The sequence below is a fragment of the Glarea lozoyensis genome (genome assembly GCF_000409485.1).
Source record: "Glarea lozoyensis ATCC 20868 chromosome Unknown GLAREA6, whole genome shotgun sequence".
Classification (NCBI taxonomy): domain Eukaryota; kingdom Fungi; phylum Ascomycota; class Leotiomycetes; order Helotiales; family Helotiaceae; genus Glarea; species Glarea lozoyensis.
In genome coordinates this window covers 562,898-583,968 of record NW_007361001.1, presented here as the reverse complement: position 1 = coordinate 583,968, position 21,071 = coordinate 562,898, and the positions used below count along the sequence as shown (strand labels likewise).

Sequence of the window (21,071 nt, the reverse complement as noted above, 5' to 3'; positions counted from 1 at the left end):
ACACCATGAATTCAATTCCTTTGTTCCTTTGCCAACACATTCTGAATACCATTGTCTAACATAGAAAATAAAAGAACCGCGAAAACAACTAATATAGGGACAGCTCAATCACTTTTTCATTTAAATTATGACCGTGAATAAGGGTAACGCATTCACCACCACACCCGGCATTCGTACTTGTCAACTGCTTAAACTAGATTTAAATCGACTGAGATCCACTCTAGTCTAAGCAATTAGTTTCAAGTAAAATGGCTTTCATGTACAACTCCTACTTCGACTACCTCTGCCCCCTCAACATCAGTAAACACACACCCGCACAGTACACTACCGTCTCTTCAGAGAAACCTCGCCAGACCAAGTCTTCCAACAACTCTACTCCCAAGTCTGCCACAGAAAAAGAGGAAGCCAAACCCAAGCCCAAATCCATCCCTCGTCCCGCTCAGCTCACTATCACGATCGTTCCCCCGGAAGGTTATACGGATAGACAACAGAACGAGATATGTGAGAGGTTGACGAAGGTGAAGATTTTCATCGAGATGGAGGAGAAGAGGATTGGACGGTATCAAAAGTATAATGGACGAAGAGGTGAGAATGAGGGTGCGTCCCAGAGCTGTGGGCGAGTGGTGGGTACGGCGCAGACTTCTGCCCAAAGTGTGAGCAAAGCTTGATGGCCGTGGAGGCCGCGGATGCCGTATCGCAAATTGCCACAACTACTTCTGCATCTCTAAAATACTATTCCTCGGGCTGGTTGAGATAGTTTAAATCCTTCACTGTCTGGTTTGAATTGCTTGAGATTATTACGGGGAGTATCTACTAAGCAAAACAGGTTTCAAATACAAATATATACGTTTCAATTAAACAATCTAGCTACTATTTACTTCTAACTCATTTCCCTTATTGTCTAGAGGAAATCCCGTCGTTTCCTTTCTTCGTGATTCTCGCTTAATTATCAGATATTTTCATGGACTCGTAATGAATAATTGCTTTATTCCTTTTACAGTTAAATCATATGGGGTACAATTTTCTCGGGGTACTATGTGCGACCTATGAGTCCATACCTCAATCAATTCCGTCCTAGGTTTTTTCCCCCGGAACTCGTTTCGATCTCAATCTCAGACGGTACAGCAAACTCGAAATATAAACCGTTATGTTTTAACATTTGTAATCTAAGTATTAAACTTTTTAGCGAAGAACTCGCGATTTCGTGTATACGACCCGGGACTCTATGGCCTATGGTCACAATTTACTTCCCGAAAGATTTGTTGTAGAACCTATTTATAAGCGTTATTTGATAGAGAGTGCTTTTCACGCAATAAACTACGCTTGCATGAAATAGATGCTTGAAACATATACCTGTATTTATAATACAGACTGCATATCCCCAGGTTTGGTGATACAGATTCGGTCTTGGCGACTGCCTGTCTGGCAAAACATGGGGTCATACGAGCCACCGAGATGAGCGTACGTAAATGAATATAATCCCAGTGCGGATCGTTTATCTCCACGAGCTTCCCCTCACATTTATAATCTGGAGTCAAATTCTTTATTTCAACGACAATTCGTCCATTCTGTCCTTCATACTCATGACCAAAAGTGACCAACACATGCTCGCCCAATATGACATTACTAAACATATCGCCTTCTCGCATCCTGGGGAGGTTTTTCCCTTTACCACTACCCCCCGATCTATCATTTGAGGGACAAACGGTTGTTGTGACTGGTGGCACGAGTGGACTCGGACTTGCGACTGCTACAAAATTCTACAATCTCGGCGCCAATGTCATCATTTCATGTCGAAACATAGCAAAGGGGGAAGAGGTGAGATCGAAAATACTAGCGCAATCGATGAATACAACGAGTAGTAAGGCGACTGTGATGCTAGCGGAGCTTGACATGAGCACATATGCGTCGTGTGTGAACTTCGTGGACGGGCTGAAACAAAAGCTGGATAATAGGGCTCCCGACGTCGTTGTACTTAGTGCCGGTAGCATTAATCCTAAATTCGAACTAAGTCCTGAGGGTTGGTAAGTATTTTTCCTCCAATTTCTATTGGAGAAGTCAAGCTCATGTTATTAAGGGAGAAAACAATCCAAGTAAATGCCCTAAGTACAGCATTGCTCGGCTTACTCTTGGTCAATTGGATGAAAGCAGACAGTATAAATCGTACCAGTCTCGCGCATCTAGTTTTCGTAACATCGCGCGACCATCTGTACGCCGATGTTTCGAAATGGCCGGAGATTGCGGCAGATGATGGGATTCTACATCACCTAAGCGACCCGAAAGATTGGCCAGCGTGGTGGGTTGATGATCAGCCAAATTATGCGAGTAGCAAGATGATGGCCATGTATGCGTTTGACAAGATATGCAAGCTAGCGCTAGATTCTGATGAAGAGTGAGTATTGGCGTCAACTGCTGAACGAGAATGCTGCCTGATTGCTGAACTTCTGTAACAGGCCCCTTGTGATAGTGAAGAGCGTTTGTCCTGGCACGGTAAAGACAAATATCGGCCGCGGTATTGCAGCAGCATCGTTTGTCTTGAAGATCATGACGCCCATATACTTGTGGGTTTTAGGCAAAACCTCAGATCACGGCGCTCGACATTGTGTGAATGCTGCGATCAAGCCTAAATCAGAACATGTGAGTATGCATTAATATTGTGCACTGTCATGGATTTGTACTTCTTGAAACCCACGTGCTGATCTTGGACCATAGGGTAAATTCACAATTGCCTGGTTGACGGACGAGCAATATCAGAAGTAAGTTTAATCTGTCTCATAGAGCGAACCGTTTCGAAACTGATAATTTTGCAGGAAAGCCATTTTCAACAGGACGAGTGCAAACGGAAGGAAGGTTCAAGCTTTAGTTTGGAAAGAGATGATGGATGATTTCGAGTCCAAAATTCCTATTTTTGCGAAGAAGAATGAGTAGTGTTTTCGAGAATAAACGAATACCCAATAATTAATTGTATGGTCTGGAATCACCTCCCAATATTGATCCAACACTCCGCGTCACCACCCTTTGTTATTTCTCAAAATACAGCCAAGGATCGTGAGAATATCCTGCTCCAACAAAAATCAGTATACCAAAAAGTTCTCTCGCTCTCACAACTCCATTCTCCCCAATCCTCCACTTCCAACCAACTTCTCCCATCCCAATACCACGATGGCAACCCCACACAACACGCCCTCAGAAACAGCAACCATCTTACACGATCCCCCATGATACAGCAAATACGGAATGCCGGTCAGTCGCCCAAGAAAGGTAATCCACATAATATCAGTATCTCCGCGGTACGCTGCATTCACATAGAATGCCCTGTTGTATGTATCAGCTCGCCAACTCAATAATTTATGGCATAATTTTCTTTTTGAGCGAAAGAAGAAGTACTTACCCCATAAGCATACTGCTATACGAAAGGGCATTGATAATGGCTGGGACCGGTTGGACGTCTAATGCGCGACATGTGTCTAGCGCGACGGAAGGGATGAGGATTTGGGCTGCTCCGTACAGGATTTGAAGAGTGCCTTGGAGCCCTACGATTGTGGTGCTGAGGTATGGCATCTTAGGCGTTGAATTGATGTGCTTTTGAGAGTCTGGTGTCTCTAATTTCGGTATGAAACTTGTTATATCAAGGAGTGAAGCAAAATAGGTTGGGGAGATTGGAGTTTGTAGGGCTGAAGCGGGGCTTTGCTTGGCAGACCCCCTCCTTTTTGACCTTAGCTACAAATTTATTAAGGTGAAAGTAGGATAAATTGCATTGAAGGACTTACGATCTCTTCCCGAAAACATCTTTTCACACCTCTTAAGATCTCCGTCAAAAGAGAAAATTGAGGCATTGACGTCAGTTATGGAACTTCTCGCTTGTTGTGCTGCCAAATACCAATGCTTGGATCATCTTGCTTCGAGAAGTCTTGATTCTTGGCCGGATCAGTATTTTACCTTTCATTACAATGTTAGTTTTCTGCTGACAGAGAGATCGCACTTGTTACGAAATCATTCTTTTTAAGTTTTGTTGCTGGTGTGGAGCCTCAATTCGTAACCCTCTTTGGCCGAATGGCTGAAGGACAAAGAATCGTCTTGGTTTTAGAGCAGTCCGCCGAGAAGACAGGCAGTAAGTTGGTCTCGGAAACAATGGCAAGCACAATTTGTTGTTTAAGAGGTGTTCTCGAGGAGAGTGCCCCCAGACCTGCATACTGATTCCACCCCAGAAGTGATAACACTGCGAAAGTCTTTCAAGTCCAGTCTATTTTTGCCATCAAACCCAAAATGGTGTTTGGATGGCTACAAACTAAGAAGCAGCAGGAAGTTTCGATTGAGTTTGATCCAGGTGCAATCTCCCGATATGAAGATTTCCTCCAAAATGAGGATAAACTTTGGGCATTGCACTCTGAGATTCACGAAATGAGGTAGAAGAAGAATATTTGGTGCTCTGCAGTAAATCCCGTACTAATCAGCCTTTTCGATCTTGCGACGATCCTGTGGAAGAACAACTGAGCTGGTTAATGGCCAAGACGGAGAAGAAAGTGCAAGAAACAGTCGCTGTCCGGACAGCAAACGTTGACGATACTTCAGACGAATCGTGCGTTTCAGAATTAATGTCAGAAGAAAGTGACACTTCGTTGAATTCCATGATGTTTCATGAGAACTCTCAAGAAGTAGACAAACCATCAGCACCGGCGTCGTTAAACCCATCGCATTAACACTGGGGAGTTCTTATAGTCGAATTGATTGCGATCTGGGTAAAAGGCCAGAATAACGGGGGCATCATGCCAGCAAATGAAGTTAGTGGCATCGAATGTCAGAAAGAAGAAGAAGATGATGAAGGTCCAGTCGATGATTTTCCTCAGAGCCCTTTAGAGTCTAGCTGCAATGATGACTCCTCAGATTCAGATTCAGATTCGGACTCCGACGAGGAAACCTCTCCTGTCTCTGCGGGTATCATGGCTGATTTCGGGATGTTCTGCCAAGGAGTCACTTCTGCGTTGCCTGAACTTCCAAAGAAAGAGCCCGACAAGATGACCAGTTGGAGAAGTATCCGACATAGATATGAGGCGTATGTTCTCGACGATATTGCCGAGGCTAGTATGAGCGAGGAAGAGGAGGAGAATACTCGGAACATGCCGCGTCTGGTTGGCCCGTAATAACGTTTGAAATGAAGCCAAGACCACTCGCGTATTCAATGGCAAATAAGCTTAAAAAGTTGGAACTTGTTTCCAATAATCTTAGAAGTGAATTGAAAGTATTATCTCATAATAGCTTAGGACCTCTTCTGCCTTTTTGAAAATGTATTGCTTACAGACAAATATTAAGCCTTTTCTTTGAGGTTGATTCCTTTGCCGAGAAATCGGAACAATGTTTGTAGAGGACAATGTATTGCGGACAGTAACGTTCAAATCGTTTAACTCTCCAAACCCGTGGGCAGGTAATTTGCTAACCACACAAAATAGCCATGTCTTTACCATTTTATTTCGGCCGAGCATGGCGATCTATACTAGACGACGGAATCCCATCAGTCCCGGTTACCACCTCAACACCATGCGCTCATTGCAATGCAGTTTTGACCACGGAACCTGGATTTGGTCACAGATTGTACTGCCCTATCTGGATCGAAATGCTCGAAGATGGTGTTCTTGGTCCGAAAAGTCGTGAAGCTTATGTCAAACTAAACCAGCAAAGCACGCAACAGACGGGGAAATACGTAGCCTATGCTCCACCACCCATGCATCCACCAGCCCCCACGCGTAAAGCCCCCGTTGTCCAACGGCGACGACCTTCCAATCCGTCACACACAATCTCGGAGGAAGGCACTATAGTTGCCGTGGCGCAGTGTGAGCTTAAACAGCCTCGCGTCAGACGGGTTGTACCCAAAGCTAGCCATGTCTTGTCTGAGAGCATTGAATGGGACATTCAGATCGGACGCTACAACGATGTGATTGAGAGAGGTAGTATTTTACCGGAAATCGACGCTGCGTTAGATCGTCAGATTAAGCATGCAGTTAATCCAGCTAGATTTGGCCTATTGCAGCAGACAGATATGGCAAATACTGTACGAAGTGTTTTGCCTCTCTCACACAAACCTAACAGCACTCGAAATCACTAAATTAGTTATTGGGTTGATATTTTTTATACCTTGTGCTGTAGACAGTTCCTACAGCATTCCCTCCTGCTGCATATCGTTTTCGCTTACCATAGCAGTGTTGGTTTCTCACCCGTGTGGTGTGTCCAGACCAATGAAAACGATGTTGGTTCCAACACCCTTCGCTCACGTCGACAATGCCTATTCTGTTACAGAAATTTAATGTCCCACCAACTTCCACAACTTCCTTTGATCAACTAAATATGGTGCTCTACTTCCTTGCAGCAGTTTTGTTTACCTGCGTAAGTATAAGCTTCTCCAAACTTGATAGACCAATTCCTAACACAGCTGGAGGCTTTTCTTTGGGCAACCTACCAAGTATTTCTTCATCCTTTGAGCGAATATCCAGGACCATTTATTGCAAAGTTTTCCGACATCTATAGTGGCTTCCATGCGTTTAACAGGCGTCTCCACTTGCAGACCTGGATCAATCAGCAAAAATATGGTAGGTGCCGAGGAGGGGCGGGAGAAGTTGTCCAAGACATAGAGTAAGTTGATGTTTTGGTAGGATCGGTTGTGAGACAAGGACCCAACAAATTGGTGTTCAACTCTATGGCAGCTCTTCGAGGTAAGTTGAATAAGTGAGGCTGCACCAATGACAACAACGCTGATGATCATGAATAATTTAGCGATTTATAAAACAGACAAAACAACAAAAGCAGAAGCGTATATGGCTCTTGGGCCAGGACTTACCACGTATAATATCTTTAGCGCTATTGATAACAAGTTGCACCGTTCCAGGCGGCAATTGATCGGACAAGTTTTGACAGAACGATCTATGCACGTCTTCGAGCCCACCATGACCGAGCAAGTTAACCTGTTTACAAGAAACATACTGAAGGCGACCCAGAGTTCAAGCCCTGTAAATGTTTCGATGCGGACGAGACAGCTTGGAATCAACATCGCGGCTATTCTCGCATTTGGATATGATATGAAACTTCAAACAGAGGATGAGAATCAGTTCATGTTGAAAGTCTTGGATAGAGGGACTTGGGCAAGCAACGTCGCTTTCCATTACCCTCTAATTAGACGACTTCACCTCGGAATCCTGATGATGCTGCCACTGTTTCACTTGCTGGAGAAGTACATGCGACTCTTGGAGACCATGATAAACACTCGCACAGCCCTGCCAAACGATGCAAAACATGACCTCTATTCATTCGTCGCACATGCTCTCGATTCCGAATCTAGCGGTCTAAGGAAGAGTGATTTATGGTCTGAAGCAAACCTTTTCCTGTCAGCAGGTCAGTTTTTTTATCAGTCCGCACACCATTTCACTGATTTTGATGAATTAATGGCTGAAATAGCTGGCGAGACCGTAAACACGGCCATCAGCGCCACCATGTTCTACCTATCAAGAAACCAAGACGCTTATGGCCGCCTCGTGGATGAGATTCGAACTTCCTTCAGTAGAGGCGACGAGATCAATAGCGCCAGCCTCGCAGGCTGCCAGTATCTTCGGGCTTGCATCGATGAATCTCTACGTCTATCGCCACCTGCACCCAGCATTCTATGGCGAGATATAATTCCTAGCAAAGAGCCTTTTGTCATCGACGGCCATATCGTCGCTCCAGGCACGATAGTCGGCGTCAACACTTACTCAATCCATCACAATGAGTTCTGCTTTCCAAACGCGTTTTCTTTCAACCCAGACAGATGGCTTGAGTCCTCTAATTTCTCTGAGGAGGCCAAAAGAATCATGCGTGACACCTTCGTGCCTTTTTCAATAGGTCCAAGAGGTTGCGCAGGCAAGGCGATGGCGTATCTGGAGACCAGCTTGACCATTGCTAAGACTTTATGGTATTTCGACTTCGAGATAGCGCCAGGACAAGCAGCAGAAGTTGGAGCCGGAAAGATGGGCGGGCAAAAGGGGCGAGAATTTCCAGGTGAATTTCAATTGTACGATGTTTTCGGTGCAGGTCATGATGGGCCAATTCTGATTTTCAAACCTCGTGGTGAGTTGTGGAAAGAGCTTTGATGCACGTACAGAAATCAAATGGAATGTTGATTTCTAGGCGAGTTCTAGACGATGAGATTGGACGTGTCCCGGTGGTCACATGATCATAGCAATTGTCACGAGTTTGAATGTTATTAAAATTCCTTCCTCACTTAATGGTTTTCTTGAATATTACAAGATAACAGAGTACTGTAATTAATTTGAAGAGCCATCTACTAACTTCTAGGAACAGATTTGTCTTAATAATGATTCTTATCTGCTGCTCAATGCTCATCAGATGCAAGTCTGGGTACAGACAGTAATTCCGATAGTCTGGCTAAAGCCACCCTATCATCATCTCACGACGCCGAGCTGTAAACGTGAACGCGTCAACGACAACTCATAATCGATAACAATAGGCCCTCGCGCAATGACATTGAGATAATGTATTCATCTGCGTATATGTAGCAAGAAAGGTCAGTAACACGTTATATTCAGAGCCGTCCGTGCTGACTCCTTTTTGTGTTAGGAAAGTGATGCTCATGGCAATATTTGAACGAGATGAAGGCTACCGTGTGTATGGCTAGCTGGCACTTTTAGACAACACTTCTAGGCCCGTCGTCAGCTTATTCTTCATCTTCTCATCATGGGCCAAGTTGAGACAAATGACGTTTTGTATCTTCACGCTGCGCTGCCTCAAATTGAAGCTGTCGATTGAAGCTCATCGCTCATCGACCACCAAAAGTGGCCATGCCTAGATATCGCCCGAATTGGTCTCGCGAGATGAGAATTACATTGTGTGCTGGTGTTAAAGAGCAGCTCTTAATAGCAGAGTTCTTCTCGCGACTTTGAGGGGCCTTTGAAGTGTTGGCCCCACCTGCATAGCATGTGGTACTGTGGGTGAGGTGGTGCAAGACTTTCCGAAGATTAATGAAAGCTGCCGATGTCTCTCGTAAGGCCTACATGGATATAGCTCTTGTAAGCACAATCTAAAGCTATGCAGAGGCTGTTTGTACAGGCACGATCTCCTTTGACTCCCTTGTGCTTTGGCACAATATAAGGCTAAATGAATTGGCCAGCGTCTATGGAGTTAGGACTGATACAACTGCCTTTTAAGGGTGGGTAGCGTCTTATGGGAGACATCAAGCTTTCAATGCCGCTGTCGATGCTGGGTTCCTCTTGCAATGATGGTTCAGCCGATGCACACTTACGGTTAGCGGACTAATATATTTCCCCTCCTGTTTTATAGGCACAATTTCGGTCCGGTGCTGCAAGACATATTTTTCTCTTTGAGATATGTCGATATATAGTATGAATAGTGTGGTGATCGTCTTGCCGAGTGGCAAGCCGTTAATTATAAGAGGCGCTCAGTCTGACCAAGCGGAAGTGTGCTGAAGCAATTTCTTTCGTGGCCAGTCGGTCTTCTCTTCTTCTCTACAATTGATTCGACGCTATGCTGCTGCGTCACTTACTTTCGAGCGCGTTTCTCTTGGTGGCTGCAGGAGTAGAAGCTGCAGAGAACAAGACATATGAATACATGTAAGTTAATGTCTCGATGAGAATGGTCTTACGGTATTTGCAAGAGTACTGTTATATCTCATTCTTTCTCGCAACTATTTCTGTATGAGCGACGGGTTCAATTGATTGTTTGGCTGACTTCAACTACAGAGTCGTTGGATCTGGCCCAGGTGGAGGACCAATTGCAGCAAACCTCGCTCGTGCCGGCCATTCAGTTCTTCTCCTCGAAGCCGGCGACGACCAAACACAAAATGTCAATGTTTCAGTTTTGGCAAATTTCAATATCGCAGCGAACGATGAGAAAACAAGATGGGATTTCTTTGTCAATCACACAGACAATGATCTAGGCTATAACCACATGGTCTACCGCAAGCCAGATGGTGGGTTCTATACCGGATTGACACCGCCAGCAGGTGCTAAGCAATTGGGCATCTGGTATCCACGTACTGGAACACTTGGTGGTTGCGCTATGCACAACGGTGCAGTTGTCACTCTCCCAGCTGACGCGGATTGGGATTATATTGCTGGTATAACTAAAGATGACGGGTGGTTGTCGAAGAATATGCGACCGCATTTCAAGCGAATGGAACGAAACGCAGATGTGGCCGTTACTGATACGAGTCATGGATTCAACGGTTGGCTTGACATATCCTTAGGGGATACTACGTGGGCCAATAGCTCTGCTGACGCGGTGGCTCTCGCAACGAAAGCAGCCACCCTTACTGGTTTCTCTCCTTTGGCACTCGAAAAGCTCATGAACCGAGATATTGACGCGGATGTGCCTGATCGTGATCAAACACTCGGGGTATTTGGTAGTTGGTCCCATGCAACAAAATCAGGACAGCGATCAAGCCCTGGCTACTATGTTAGAGAGACAATTGCCGAAGGTAAATATCCATTGACATTGCAACCATACTCGCTCGTCAGCAAAGTCTTATTCGATAAGAAACGGCACGGCAAGGACTCTAAGCCAAAGGCTATTGGTGTAGAATATCATCGTGGCGAGTATCTATACAGCGCGGACCCCCGTTACGACCCAAGTAAGAAAGGCACTGTGGAGAGAGCCTACGCATCGAAAGAAGTTATCATTGCGGGTGGTGCGTTCAACAGTCCCCAAATTCTTATGCTTAGTGGTATCGGGCCCAAAGAAGAGCTCAAGAAATTCAAAATTCCTGTTTTGGTCGACTCCCCCGGAGTGGGCCAGAACCTCGATGATAATTACGAAGGTTCCGTCGCCTCTCTGGCGGCTCGCGATTTCAAAGATTTCACGAACATCTACTTCGTTTTCTTGAAGACCTCACAATCCATGGGCAACCGCGATATTCAAATGTGGTGTGGCCAATTCTCGTTTGAGGGATTCTGGCCTGGCTTTCCAGATGACTTCGGACCAAAACAATACGAGTGCACTTTTGTGCATATGAATCCTCGGTCGCAGAAGGGATACCTCAAACTTCGCTCTGCGGACCCACGTGATACTCCCGAGATCAATTTCAAATTCTTCGAGAAGAATGCCGACAAGGACCTTCAAGCTATGCTCGAAGCTATCAAATTCGGTCGCAAAATCGTCGAAGACGCTCCAGAGGGCCTTGGACCGTTCAAGGAAATCCACCCGTGCACAAGTGCCGATTGTTCTGATGAGGAGACTACAGCCTTTTTGAAGAAACAAGTCTATTCGCACCATGCCACGAGTACTTGCGCAATTGGTGGAGACGACGACAAGATGGCTGTCTTGGATTCGAAGTTCAGAGTTCGAGGTGTGACTGGATTGAGAGTTGTCGATGCTTCAGCCTTTCCAAGAGTACCGGGTGCTTTCCCTGTTATTCCAACCATCGTCCTGTCCGAGAAGGCGACTTATGACGTTCTATCTGAACTCAAGTAGTAAGAAAAGGTTGCTGGTGGTTTCTAGCGGGCCAAAGTGAGGATATGTAGGCTTCCGATACGTCGGCTTCCAAGTCTGAAACTTCTTTCCTTCGTAAGCTACTAGTCAAGTGTTGTGGGTGAAAACATAGATTGTTATATCAAATATTATTTTTCGATTGTTGGCACCGCCTGACTTAATTTGGGTTACTCTATCCTCACGTTTTCGACAAAAGAAACTTGCATATACACGAACAAAGAAACCAAATCCTTGCCTGATTTTCAGACATCCCTCTTATTTCCTTTGACCTGTAGACAATGCCTTTGTCAAGCTTTCACGTTGGTCTGCAACAAAACACAAGAAAGAGAGAACAGATACAGTTAGCTCTATGTTATATAAACTTTCGAGAATGTTCTTGTTCCATCAGGTTTTACCTTGACCAGATAGCTCGAATTCTGTAAGTTCGAAAAAAATTAAAAAGAAAAATGAGCGCCATTCACAGCCCTTCTCTGATGGCGGACGATGATTGCGCCAAAACAGCATTGGGACGTCGCCATCGCGACTCTCTCGAAATTCTCCCACCAATGCGCAAGGCTGCTACTGGAGACTGGGATGTCCCAATCAGAAGGTGTCGCACGCTCGACGTAAGTGATCATAAACAACGTACTGACTCAACGAATGTAGAATTGCCATACCGAACCAAGACTCTTAGCCAAAAGCAAGCCAGTAGGGAAGGCGATATAGAAGCAGCATTCTCAGAAAAAAAAGCAATCTCTTACAAGGACAAGAGCACTGTATCCAAAGACACCACACTCGCCGCTACCTCTAAAGATCGTTTTTTAAAACTCTACGACCCGCGAAAGCCATACGACTTCAGCGCGCCATACGACCCGCGACATCCTCAACTCCCCTCCATCTATCGCAGCTCAGACGACTCTCGAATGACTTACGACCCCTTCAACTCTGAATTACCGTCAATCTATCGTAAATACAAACCGTGGATTCAGACTGTAGATGGCTCAGACAATGAACCTGTCGAATATGTCTCGCGCCAATGTACGGCGGATAGATATCTGGCTGCTGCTCGCGCTGCGAGAGCTATAAAAGGGTTGAGAGACGATGAGGCCATTGAAAGTATCAGAGACGACGAGGCTAAGGAGATTACCAGGAGAGTTCGCCAGGGTAGAGACGCACAGCGAAAGGTGATGGAGGAGGAAGAGATGAGAGTGCGGCGTAAGATGTTTGAGGAGACTGTTAAGTTGATTCCTGCACCGTTGAATTTGGTTAAGGGGAAGGAAGCGAAGGCTTAAATAGCTTTAGCTGAATTAAACAAGTTGGGAAAAAAATGAGATGTGTGCTTAAATTATCGTCAAACGCTGCGTATTTAGAAACAAAACTTCGTGGTGAGAAAGCGAAACACAATTTGGTTTACGAAGTTGGTAAGCCGTGTCAAAAACGAATCTCCCATGCAATCCTTCAGAGCACCAGGCTACAGATGTGTTATATGATTAGTAAAAGACCTCCTAAAATACATGCACGAATATAGGGTTTCCTATGACTCCTTTCTTATAGAAGGGATTGAGTCTAACTAAGAGAGACAATATGACATGATTACCAAATTGAATCAAATAAAAATCAAACATAAAAGATTAACTCCTTGGCTAGCTCCAACGTGTTAAGAGATCTTGAAGAAAAGAGGGTTTACAAGGCACAAGTTTTTAATGCATTGAACGAGGTCATTTGGTTTGGAATAATACAAACGGCTGTAACACAAATACGGAAATGACTTTCGGGTTAATTATTCTCACGTATTGTCAATTTTGACGTCCACGGGTACTGCTTCTGAAGACCCAAAGTTATAGACGAGAACAGGACAAGGATGAAATGTGGGCTTATAGAAATCTGTAATGTAATACGAGTACGGCGCACGTCGAAAAAATGACTTATCTTAGCAATGCACAGCGCCCGACGAGTATTTCGTTATGCGAAGGGAGACCCGCAAGATAAAAAAACCAAGGAGGACCCCTAAATATCTGGACTCGTGTGGTGCGTCATACGTTAAAGCGAAGATTTTCTCTGTCACGCTGGACAGTAAAGCTAAGTCACTTAGCTCCAGCGTGACTATGAGATAATCAGCACTTCAACCTTGGTACTTAGATAGCATACCTCTCTCTCCACCCTTATTCTATCAGCAAAACTCCAAGCATACCGACATATATCGCAACCACATACAACGTAACGACGTACAGCACACACCAAAAGAAACCACCTCGTCACCCAAAATCTCGTCACATAATCACAACGACATTCTCATCAACATCACCTGATCAATATGAGAAGCTTCAATCCCTTCCGTACATACATGGCAATCAGCCGTGACCCCGAACGTCGAGCCCGCATCAGTTCCGGTATCAACACCCTTTTTGTGCTGGGATTGACGTACGCTTTCGCGGATGAATATGGTGGCCGGAGCATTGAGAGATGCAAAACTACGAAGAGCAAGGTCTTGGAAATGTTGGGAAAGTGAAGGAGTCGAGGAAGAGAGGCTTGAATTAAGGAGGAATTTCCTGGTGGAGAGAATTTGCTGAACTGGTCTTTCCCTCTGCCCGCTGCCAAGGCTTCGCAGTTATTGACTATGGCTAGACACAAAGACAGCGGCGGCGACGTCATACAGACAACAATAACAATTATTGGAAAAAGCATGGCGCCAGGAGTAATGTATTCGGGAAATACCCCGATGTTTACTGTGACTGGGTTTGTCCTCGGCAATGCTGGATACGTACATTTTTAAATCTCAAGCTCGATTCTAACATCAAAAGAAAATACCTAACCCACTCTCACGTACCCGGCCTTGCGGAGATCAAAATAAGTGGCAGTCGAAACACGATATTTATTCAGAGTAGTTGACGAAATTTACGATATTTCGTCAATTCTTATAAGGAAATAGAATCTTGTCAACCCTTTTCGAAATCCATTCAAATATAAGCTACTTGCTCGCTCTGAAGTATACAAACAAGTTTACAGAAGAACAAGGAGGGTTCCATAATCTATTTTGTCCACTGCGAGCCGGCCCAAGAATGTTGTAGTCCTGTAAACCTTCAATCAACTTTCTTCTTCATACTCCACTCCTCAAGTAGCCCCTCAAAATCACTGACACTCCAGCTCATGAACACATCCCGAAACCACCACCTCCTCTTCTCTTCTAACCCCAAGTCCCTCAACAACAAGTCCGCATAAGGTAAGATGTCAAACATAAAACTCGGATATACCTTTCCGCTTTTTGGATATCGGAGATGATGAAATGTTGTTGCGAGTGTTGTATCTTTCAAGAGTTGATTGGGTGGGATAGAAGATGATTGATGCGCTGGTGATTTCGGGAAAGAAATCTCATCGTCAAAATATGCACAGATCCAAAGGCCTTGAATATATGCTAAAATAGGTGTATGGCCTGTTTGCATCGCGCCTGCGAATGCGATTGTTTTGTGGGGGTATTGAGGTGGGATCATATGGCGCGTCAGGTTGTAGAATGGTCTTTGCGCCTTGTCTTTGGAGGCTGGTGAGGAAAAACGCGAAGATTCATTTGTTCTCGGTTTTTCAAGAAATGAGAACTCCTTTAAAATCATGCCCTCAACGGAACTCCAGATTTTGGATTCTGTGTCAGACATGAGTGAGCCAGGGAGACCGAGGTCGAGGTTTTCTGGGAGGACTTTGATAGATGGTGTGGACTCCCAGCCTGTTGAAAGTATCAAGGCATCGACTTCCAACCTCTGGCCACCAGTCAGACAAACACTCCGCCCCTCAAGATGTCCTATTTCCGTAACATGAACAGTAATCATACCCTTCCCAACCAACCTCCAGAAGTCCACTGGATACGTGTGAAAAGCCAACGACGTCGTAACGTCAAAGGGCCCTTTCCACGGTTTCAGTCTCCTCATCGACTCATTAATTTCATACGGAACAGACATCCTCAAACCAATCTCTAATATCCACCAAAATATCCACACGTGAAATCGACCGAGAAGTGTATGATGCAGAAATCGCCGCGTGAGGACGTATCCATCATCAGGATTTAGTGTGGGCGAAAACAACGAAAAGAGTCGGGTAGCAGCCAAATTCTCCAAGCGAAGACGTAAAGGAGAAAGAAGAGCTGGTGTCATCCAAGCAGGACCACCGCCATTTTCGCGAACGAGCAGATGGACATGGATGCCGTTACTAGCAAGAGTATAAGATGCATCGCATCCGGATTTGTTAGCTCCGTAAACAACTACCCTGTTCAATTTACTCAAGAAGGGTGGAGTCAGGGTTGCGAGATTCTTGGTATGAAGAATTGGAGGTGTGAATTCTTCTTGTCCTTTGAAAAGAGGTATTCGTGGAGTCGATGTCAATCCAGTTGCAAGGACCAACTTTTTCGCCCTCAAAATCCCATGTTCTCCTTGGCAGAAAAAAACAACTATCCATCCTTCATCCCCAATGGATTCGATACTCATGACTTTTGTATCTAGCCGCATAAAACGCACTAGATCCTTTTTTTCGGCGTATGCTTGGAGGTAATCGTGCACGATGGACCCGGGTATATGTCCTGTTCCTTCCATCCCAAGCTTCTTTGCGTCCATTTCAAAATCGGGGAACTCATAGGTTCCAAGTCGATTGTTGGTGTATAAATCCTTGTATAGACGTTCTGAAGCCCAGACTCCTCCGAGTGAAAGTGCGGAGTCGAGGATGAGGAAAGGAGAGGTGGGGTGCAGGGTATGGTATGTTGAGGCGACGGAGAGGCCATGGGGTCCTTTTCGTTTTTTAGTTTGAGAGGTCAGAGAGAGAAGTGAACGTACCTGCGCCGACGATCAAGAGATCAACCTTTTCCGTGGAGTATTCGTCTGCCATTGTGGTCTGATCGAAGATTTTGATTTACGATAAGAATTTTGCCGAGGTGTTAGCAGATTATTCTCGTTCTCTTTACATCCAGACAACGGGATGCCAATTTGAAGATGTGTAGATAATTACCACGATACTCTCTGGCAGGTTGATATTGTAGGTGAGATGAAAGACTTTTCAAGGGGAAGGAGAGGTAGGTCACAAGTCCAGTTCTTGTGTAAGGTAGTGCCACATGAACTTGCCATGGTTCTTCCAATCCCGTGGTGTCTTGTACTCGATAAAAATGTATTTACGAGTAACACCATGCACTAAGAAATTTACCAAAAGCATCAAAAATCGTCAAAGAAATGCGATTCAAGATCCCAAAGTCATGAGTGACACAAACTGCGTTTAATTTTCAGAGAGTAAACTAAAAATAATGATACGAAACCTTTCTCATAAAGAAAGAAGACCACAGTTCTCCATCGAGGCAGATCTATGCGTCGTAATACTTTTTCTCCCTATGAAAATTTTTCGTTATACAGTTGAAAAAACGTTAGATTCTTACCATTAGTTTGTTTATGTTCGCTTTACCTAATTCTTTAGAAACATTCTCATCTTGAAACAGGCTTTAGAATTGGTGTTAACGACTTAAACCACAACCCCTTTTTGTCGAGGGGTATTTCCCTATATATACGGAGAAACATCAAAATGACGAAGTTGCCGAGATATTCCCTTTTACATCTAATCAACATCTATGTTCTGAATTCACAGCAAAATGGTCAAACCCCACTCATAACGACATTAACATGATTAATCTGAACATTAACCTGTACAAGCTCAACTGCTCCGTCACCTCTTCGTTTCCGGGTCAAGATTAGCGTCATTGCTGCGATTCCTACACCAATAATACCTACCAATAACGAGGGAAGTGCAACTGCAAGACTGGATTTCCCATCTGCGGTGAGCTTTTGCTCATCGTTTCGGGGATTCAAAGTAATTATGTCGCCACTCTCCCACAGATCTTCTGAATCCTTTCTCCATCTGCGAAGTAGAGCCCAAATATGACGGAAAACGCTGGGTATTGTGGACAGTTTACTGTGTGATAGAAAGAAGATTCCCACGCCTGCGATATCATAATCACTGTCTCTTAAGCGTTCTAGAATAAATTCTTTAGTGAGTTGCAGTCAAGACTGAACAAGAAATATGACTGACCTTTGGATGAAAAGTATAGGGGATTTTCAGGGATCAACGCTGCAGCGCCTAAGCGTTCAGATCTCCCGGGGCCGTCTATGGCATGAAAATATGAGGGTGAAGTGGATGTAAGGTATGGAAGCGGAGTTTTGCCACTGGGTAAGTGTAGATAAGACCGCCTGTCCCCGACGCGTTCCCTTGTTCGATATTTGGCAGAGCCTTTGGGGCATTCTCTTGATATCGTGGATCGACCTGGAACGATGAGCCATTGAAGAAGACGCTCGGCGCCTTCGTGGCATTCTCATTAGCCAGCTCGTAGGTGAGATATGTCATACCCTCATTAAGCTCAAGAGTCCCTCGATCATACTCTAGCGCGTCGTAATTTATTCCGCTGACATAAAGATCGCTCATGTCCCTCACAAAACTGCTTATCTTTGATCTCCCCGCCCTCGAACCCAACCATATTGCAAATATCACGACAATTAAATACCAAAGACACGCAGCACCTTTCCTCGGACCAACATTCGTGAAGCTTCGCTTCCCGGCTGGTGGTCTCATATCGCTTTCCAGCTCTCCCATGATTTACAGATCTTTTGCGGGCCATATCAAGTGTCGGGGAGATCATTTTCTCAATAAATTGAAGCGTCGAGGTTTTATATATGACAACGCACCACGAGGCTGAAGACGGTCTGTCACACCGCCAGCGATTTGGTGGCGTACGTCTGAAACCTTGGGTCGGAAACTTCCAGTCTGAGACCAATTAGATACAATTATTCTGAATCACTTGGCAAGCCTTTCAGCTTTCAATGTTCATGGATGCGTTGTGAGTTTGCTGGGAGAATTATTTACGGTAGGGTAAGGAGATGTCTTCCTCAAAAAGGTATATTTGCTCGGTTTGTTCGAGTAAGTGTACCTTAATGCGTCCTTCATGATAATTATTCAACTCCATAGCTTAAGGACAGAGCGCTCGAACGAGGTTCTTTTTTAAATTTAATGGATTTGGAGTTATTCTCATCAGGCTTGCGCGGCAGCGGTGACATAATCTCATAAATATTTACACAACTGAAACAATATATACACTCATCAAACTCAACCCCAGCACGACTTTTGATCCACCACCCTCATCCATTCATCCATCAAATATAAGGCAACATCAAAGGCAACGTACTAGTATACCCGCTTCCACTCGGAGGCTCCATACTGTAAATATACGTCCCCCACCATGGTCCACCACCCCACCAAAGCGCACCCATCCAAACATCCGTATTGCTGCCCATATAAGACAGTAAATCCTTAACAGCATTCTGGCACTGGGTGTTTGCTCCACCGGCGAACTCTCCGAGGATACCCTTCTTCTTGTTGGTCTTGAGCCAGGCGGTAGCGGCCTTTAGACGCTCGGAGCCGATGGTTGAGGAGACGCAGTTGGCGGAGGTGCCGGAGCCGTCGGTGTCGAGGTATTGGTGCATTTCGTAGACGATTTTGTCAGAGGGGTCGGTGAGGGAGAGGAGGTCGGCGCCGTTGCCGGAGGAGACCCTGGGGTTGTTAGTGGAATTTGGGAGAGAGGATGAGGGTATTTACCATGTCCAGGCACCGGAGTAAGATGTCCCTTCGACGAAGATGTATTGACTGGTGGCGCCGGAACTCCTGACACCGTCGATACATGCTTGCATCAATTGCTTGACGCTCGCAGAACCCATGTCATGGGGTTCGTTGTTGCAGTCAAAGATGATTTTGTCGTTGTTGACGAACAATGTAGCAACCGTCTTCCACCATGCCTGGAAGCCAGAGTAATCGGTGATGATGTTGTTGTAGTAGCGACCAAAGTTGTGAGGGTCGAGAATGGCGTAAGCACCTTTCGAGGTGATGTAGTTCAGGTACTGAACCATAGGATCACGGTATGTGGCGTTCATAGAACCGGTCATCTTGGTAGGTATTAACCTTTCCATCATGATTGGGACACCTGAGATCTAACATTAGAACTTGGTCCATCTATATATGGGGACTTACTCACGGAATGCGTTCATTCCCTTGCCCACAAGTGTATCAACGGTTGAACTGTAGATCGTGAGTGCTATGAAAACGGACATTGACCTTTACGTACGTTGGAGGCCATGTGTAGTCCTTATTCAATTGACCAGGAAGGGCGGCATTTCCAAACTCAGCGCCTGATTCATTTACACCGAACCATTGAAACTTTTTGGCTCTCTTCTTTTCACTTGCTGATGGTGCAGCAACGGCAAGGGCTGCCGTGCTAGCAACAAGGAGGAAGTTACAGAAATGCATATCTGCGACTTGAAATCAAAAGATATGAAGATAAAGAGAAAAGAAAGAATCTAGTGACATTGGGAGGAGTGTATATATATGTTCGAAAAAATGCGGAAGGCCAATGAAATGCAATTTCAGGATATTAAGGAAGCACGCATATAGTTCCCGGCAAGTGAAGCTAACATTGGGATTAAGCATCAACTAGATGAGAAGTGGATAGAATTCATGCCTATCCACGGGTCTTCTGATCGGATGTCGTGGCCCACAAACAAGGGGAATGCGGCTACTTGGAGAAAGTGTGGGGAAGAGACAGGGGAAGCGAGATATAATCCCAGTGTGACCGATCTTATACTTTGAAACTTGAAACATCCACAGCATTGTTTTCCGACTGCAAGTTTCCATCACCTAGCGGAATCAAGGTGCCCGGATCTGCATCAACCCCTCTCATTTAACAAACTCCACTTGGAAAGTCAATGAGTGTGATTCCAGCAATCAGTTGGGTTGGAAATAGTCATAAGGCCTTGAAGGAAATACAAGCTCAGTGGTAGCCCCGGTAGTTACTCCCGAAGAAGCTTGTACAACAGTTTTTCCGGATCCATGGTTTATTCTTCTCACAGACATCGAAAGCGTGATGCGGAAGGTCTCCCTCCGCAGCAAAATTGAACGATGTCATCAGACCATAAGCTTCCTATAGGGCATGGAAAATGATTTTAATTGATTTGGAGAAGAAAAGGGTCCGAATAAACGGCAGTACGGCCCTCGGATGCTGAAGCTGATCATCCTTTGATTGATATATACAATATATTATTTGCTCAAAGAAAATGCACTCACGTGTACGGCCAAGAAACTGGAGTTCGAATTTGCTTCACACTTCCTAATGAGATAATAGAGGGCTAGTAACGATGGACTGTGCTACGGTCGAAAGCTACTTCGCTTGAATATGGACATAGGTTGTTTCTCTTGATTGAGTCTCGATAGGGCTGCGAAATCCTGGAGAGTCCAGCGGCAAAGTGTTCGCTTTGCTATACATGGCATATTGCCCAGCGAACGAGTCCAAGATGATGCCAATTCGAATAAGGAATAGAAACAAATCAGTAGTCGAAGGAAGTCGAATGAACCTGGTGATATTTGCTGATGATGGAAAGGGGTAGGACTGATTCGAAGAGAACTACAGTTGCAGCCGTGAGCGCGCTAGAATCGATACAAAGCTGACGTCCTAACTCAAAGGGTCAATGAAGAATTGTTGATCAGACGTGCGTGGCGAGGTGGAATTTCGAATCCAGCTGGTAAGAAGCTCGATGCTGTTGTCCGAT

At 45.0% G+C, this 21,071-nt stretch overlaps 9 protein-coding genes across 9 annotated transcripts; 6 read left to right on the top strand and 3 right to left on the bottom strand.

Moving 5' to 3' along the window:
- Nucleotides 1–248: 248 nt before the first annotated feature.
- GLAREA_02493 (uncharacterized protein) lies at nt 249–668 on the top strand (the record flags this gene model as incomplete). The annotated part of the gene is made up of 1 exon (XM_008087579.1): nt 249–668. One exon carries the CDS (start codon nt 249–251, stop codon nt 666–668), a length of 420 nt encoding a protein of 139 aa, XP_008085770.1.
- Nucleotides 669–1,617: 949 nt separating this feature from the next.
- GLAREA_02492 (NAD(P)-binding Rossmann-fold containing protein) lies at nt 1,618–2,928 on the top strand (the record flags this gene model as incomplete). The annotated part of the gene is made up of 5 exons (XM_008087578.1): nt 1,618–2,024; nt 2,078–2,392; nt 2,454–2,637; nt 2,713–2,756; nt 2,811–2,928. 5 exons carry the CDS (start codon nt 1,618–1,620, stop codon nt 2,926–2,928), a joined length of 1,068 nt encoding a protein of 355 aa, XP_008085769.1.
- A 290-nt stretch (nt 2,929–3,218) lies between these two features.
- On the top strand, nt 3,219–3,573 carry GLAREA_02491 (uncharacterized protein; the record flags this gene model as incomplete). The annotated part of the gene is made up of 2 exons (XM_008087577.1): nt 3,219–3,290; nt 3,472–3,573. 2 exons carry the CDS (start codon nt 3,219–3,221, stop codon nt 3,571–3,573), a joined length of 174 nt encoding a protein of 57 aa, XP_008085768.1.
- A 274-nt stretch (nt 3,574–3,847) lies between these two features.
- On the top strand, nt 3,848–8,114 carry GLAREA_02490 (Cytochrome P450; the record flags this gene model as incomplete). Its single annotated transcript, XM_008087576.1, has 9 exons — nt 3,848–3,930; nt 3,972–4,111; nt 4,720–5,137; nt 5,299–5,354; nt 5,448–6,046; nt 6,292–6,378; nt 6,425–6,581; nt 6,645–6,704; nt 6,766–8,114. The coding sequence occupies 9 exons, from the start codon at nt 3,848–3,850 to the stop codon at nt 8,112–8,114; spliced, it is 2,949 nt and encodes a 982-aa protein (XP_008085767.1).
- A 1,411-nt stretch (nt 8,115–9,525) lies between these two features.
- Nucleotides 9,526–11,469, top strand: GLAREA_02489 (FAD/NAD(P)-binding protein; the record flags this gene model as incomplete). Its single annotated transcript, XM_008087575.1, has 2 exons — nt 9,526–9,611; nt 9,741–11,469. The coding sequence occupies 2 exons, from the start codon at nt 9,526–9,528 to the stop codon at nt 11,467–11,469; spliced, it is 1,815 nt and encodes a 604-aa protein (XP_008085766.1).
- Nucleotides 11,470–11,933: 464 nt separating this feature from the next.
- On the top strand, nt 11,934–12,758 carry GLAREA_02488 (uncharacterized protein; the record flags this gene model as incomplete). Its single annotated transcript, XM_008087574.1, has 1 exon — nt 11,934–12,758. One exon carries the CDS (start codon nt 11,934–11,936, stop codon nt 12,756–12,758), a length of 825 nt encoding a protein of 274 aa, XP_008085765.1.
- Nucleotides 12,759–14,546: 1,788 nt separating this feature from the next.
- On the bottom strand, nt 14,547–16,329 carry GLAREA_02487 (FAD/NAD(P)-binding protein; the record flags this gene model as incomplete). Its single annotated transcript, XM_008087573.1, has 2 exons — nt 14,547–16,231; nt 16,278–16,329. The coding sequence occupies 2 exons, from the start codon at nt 16,327–16,329 to the stop codon at nt 14,547–14,549; spliced, it is 1,737 nt and encodes a 578-aa protein (XP_008085764.1).
- A 752-nt stretch (nt 16,330–17,081) lies between these two features.
- On the bottom strand, nt 17,082–18,072 carry GLAREA_02486 (uncharacterized protein; the record flags this gene model as incomplete). Its single annotated transcript, XM_008087572.1, has 3 exons — nt 17,082–17,458; nt 17,515–17,589; nt 17,670–18,072. The coding sequence occupies 3 exons, from the start codon at nt 18,070–18,072 to the stop codon at nt 17,082–17,084; spliced, it is 855 nt and encodes a 284-aa protein (XP_008085763.1).
- A 557-nt stretch (nt 18,073–18,629) lies between these two features.
- Nucleotides 18,630–19,776, bottom strand: GLAREA_02485 ((Trans)glycosidase; the record flags this gene model as incomplete). Its single annotated transcript, XM_008087571.1, has 4 exons — nt 18,630–19,026; nt 19,072–19,453; nt 19,505–19,548; nt 19,595–19,776. The coding sequence occupies 4 exons, from the start codon at nt 19,774–19,776 to the stop codon at nt 18,630–18,632; spliced, it is 1,005 nt and encodes a 334-aa protein (XP_008085762.1).
- Between the last annotated feature and the right edge of the window lie 1,295 nt (nt 19,777–21,071).